The sequence below is a fragment of the Merops nubicus genome, unplaced genomic scaffold (assembly GCF_000691845.1).
Source record: "Merops nubicus isolate BGI_N331 unplaced genomic scaffold, ASM69184v1 scaffold28666, whole genome shotgun sequence".
In the NCBI taxonomy this organism is placed as follows: Eukaryota; Metazoa; Chordata; class Aves; order Coraciiformes; family Meropidae; genus Merops; species Merops nubicus.
Window position 1 is genome coordinate 11,168 of NW_008617394.1, and position 2,822 is coordinate 13,989.

Genomic DNA, 2,822 nt, shown 5'->3' on the forward strand with positions numbered 1-2,822 from the left:
CAGAACTATGAGGCTCTGCTAGGGCTCACTAACTTTTCAGGAAGAAGTGATAAACTCAGGTGAGTGTAGCTGCTTTCTGTAGCCTCTTTTCCCCAGGAGTGAACGTGAATTTCAGTTCAGCACTTTTCTTGTAGGACGATGAAGACAGGTCAGTTTGAGCTGCCTTTGGCAGAGCTACTAAGGTCTCAGAACTTAAAGATCAATAGAGTAGCCAGGAAGGTGAAGGTGGCACATATTCCTCTAGAAAAAGGAAAGACATGAACCTAATCTGCACAAGATAGGGAACGAACCATGTGTCATGAGCTGCAGTGCTGTGGACACTGATTTGTTTCAAGGCCCTGTCTGCAGTTAAGATTTTCTCTGTTGCTTGTCCCGTGATGTGTTTTATCTGACTGCTCTTCAACACAGAATGAAGATAATCAAAGAGAAGGCCCTGCCAGATATTGAAAACTACATGTTTGAGAATCACGACCAGCTTCGACAAGCAGCCACAGAGTGCATGTGCAACCTGGTGGTCAACAAGGAGGTAACTCCCTGGGCAGCTCAGGCTTGACTGGGAGCCCCTGTGGTGAGGTGTTCCTAGAGGTGTGAGCTCTGGAGCCCCTGTGGGGAGCTGTTCCTAGAGGTGTGACCTCTGGAGCCCCTGTGGTGAGCTGTTCCTAAAGGTGTGAGCTCTGGAGCCCCTGTGGTGAGGTGTTCCTAGAGGTGTGACCTCTGGAGCCCCTGTGGTGAGGTGTTCCTAAAGGTGTGACCTCTGGAGCCCCTGTGGGGAGCTGTTCCTAGAGGTGTGACCTCTGGAGCCCCTGTGGGGAGCTGTTCCTAAAGGTGTGAGCTCTGGAGCCCCTGTGGTGAGGTGTTCCTAAAGTTCTCATCACTGGATAGGGTTTTTTTGGGTTGTTTTTCAGGTGCAGGAGCGATTTGTGGCAGATGGAAACGACCGGCTGAAGCTGGTGGTGTTACTGTGTGGTGAGGATGATGAGAAGGTGCAGGTGGCAGCAGCTGGAGCCCTGGCCATGCTCACAGCAGCACAAAAGAAACTCTGCTCTAAGATGACTGAAGTGGTAAGACCATTACGTCCCATTATTGGCAGTGTAGACATGCCCTTGAAGGGGCCTGGCTCACAGAAATGCCTCTGGAGAGGAGGTTTGACAGGGAGGAACTTGGTGGAGGGCACACTCCTGGTCCATCCCTGCAGAAAGGAGACCAGCCTGGCTTCTCTAGGCTTCATCTCAGAGCTGAAGCGTTTCTGTATGGCCATTCCTCAAGCTAAGTCCAGGGTGCTGTCAAGCCAGGTTAGGAATGCAGAATATTATTCTGTAGGTTCTTACAGCTTTTGGTAAATAACCTGAAATCCAAACCCTGTTTCTGTCAGAAATGAGAAGAGCTTGGCAGATAACCTATGGAGCTCTACACATCCCAAAACATCTCCATTTCCTGCACAGATCCGTAGGTCCTGAGAACCCAGACCCTCTATGGCTGAATATCTGTGAGGAGCTGTGGCTGAGAACTCAGGAACCCTGTTGTGTTGGACACTGGGGCTTGTTAGAATAAAAATGATTAATCAAGGCAGAGGAAAGGCTCAGGAAAATCCCTGGGGGGAGTGGGGGGCCTGCTCCTGGTCACCTCGGCTGTGTCAATACTCTGATCAGAATCTTTGCACAGATGATGCAGCAGCTGAAACATGAAACAGGTTCCATGTCATGCTAGAACCATGAAAACTTCTGACTTTAGCATAACCAAAACTGGCTTCAAAAGTTTGGAGTAAGGTTTGGAGTAGTGAAGAGGCAAGTCCCTGCTCTTCCTGCTGCTGAGAAATGCCTTTCCAAACTCACATTCTTGGTTGAGGTCTTCTTCAGGTCAATACTAATGATCTTTCTTTCCCTTGAAGACCACTCAGTGGCTTGAAATCCTGCAGAGGCTCTGCTTGCACGATAACATGAAGGTGCAGCACCGAGGCCTGGTCATTGCCTTCAACCTCATCAGTGCTGACAAAGAGCTGGCAAAGAAGCTGGTGGAGTCAGAGCTCCTGGAGATCCTGACCTATGTTGGCAAGCAAGAAGATGACCCCAAGAAGCAGCACATCATTAATGCAGCACGTGATTGTCTCACCAAGTGCATGGATTACGGGCTGATCAAGCCTCTCTCTCGGGCGTGAGGAGATGAAGAGCATCAAAAAGGGGCTCAGTGGGGAAAACAGGCTACTGAGCAATGTGGAAATGTGAGAGCCAGGAGGAAAATCTAGTGCCGTTGTCAAGGCATGGAATAGTTTGGGAACAACTTTGGAGGATCAGGAACTGTATGAGGAAAAGGGAGGATTTGCCTGGGAAATTTGGAAAGCGTCCATCTGAGTAATTCCCAGATGGTGCAAATCCTTTCTTTGCCCCCATTCAGCTGCTGCTGCTGAAAGCTTCAAGGCCCAGTGTGAAAGAATTGGTTGGGTTGGAAATGTGCCAGAGGCTGTTGGAAGGAATCTCAACAGAGCTGAAGTCTGTCCTGCAACCATCTCTAGCTCCTGGTACTTCTGGAATTCTAGCGATGGCAGAACAGGGAGGGTTAAATGCCTTTTGTTCTGTAGTCAGAAAATAGGATGGGTTTTAGCTGTGTGCTTTTTTTGTTCAGTTATGGCATTTTTAAACAGCCCTAAGTGATGTGCTGACGTGTGAGGACGGTGTGTGAACGCTCAATAAAGGCACTATTTTCTTTCACATGGAATTCCTCTTCTGCTTTTATTAAGCAAAGGGAAAATCTAAGGCAGCTCCCACTTGCAGCCTTACATCCCAGGAAGATGGAGGCTGAATTTCCACCACTTGCAACTATCCAGC

The 2,822-nt window shown here is 48.9% G+C and overlaps 1 protein-coding gene across 1 annotated transcript in view; it reads left to right on the plus strand.

The window, feature by feature from the left end:
- Nucleotides 1-2,212, plus strand: part of UNC45B (unc-45 homolog B (C. elegans)) — a 12,692-nt gene extending 10,480 nt beyond the window's left edge. The window contains exons 16-19 of the mRNA XM_008943141.1: nucleotides 1-59; nucleotides 409-526; nucleotides 906-1,061; nucleotides 1,889-2,212. The exon at nucleotides 1-59 is cut by the window's left edge and continues 69 nt beyond it. Coding sequence (XP_008941389.1) covers nucleotides 1-59; nucleotides 409-526; nucleotides 906-1,061; nucleotides 1,889-2,155 — 600 coding nt within the window. The 3' untranslated portion in view covers nucleotides 2,156-2,212. The remainder of the gene's footprint in view (nucleotides 60-408; nucleotides 527-905; nucleotides 1,062-1,888) is intronic.
- Nucleotides 2,213-2,822: the final 610 nt, after the last annotated feature.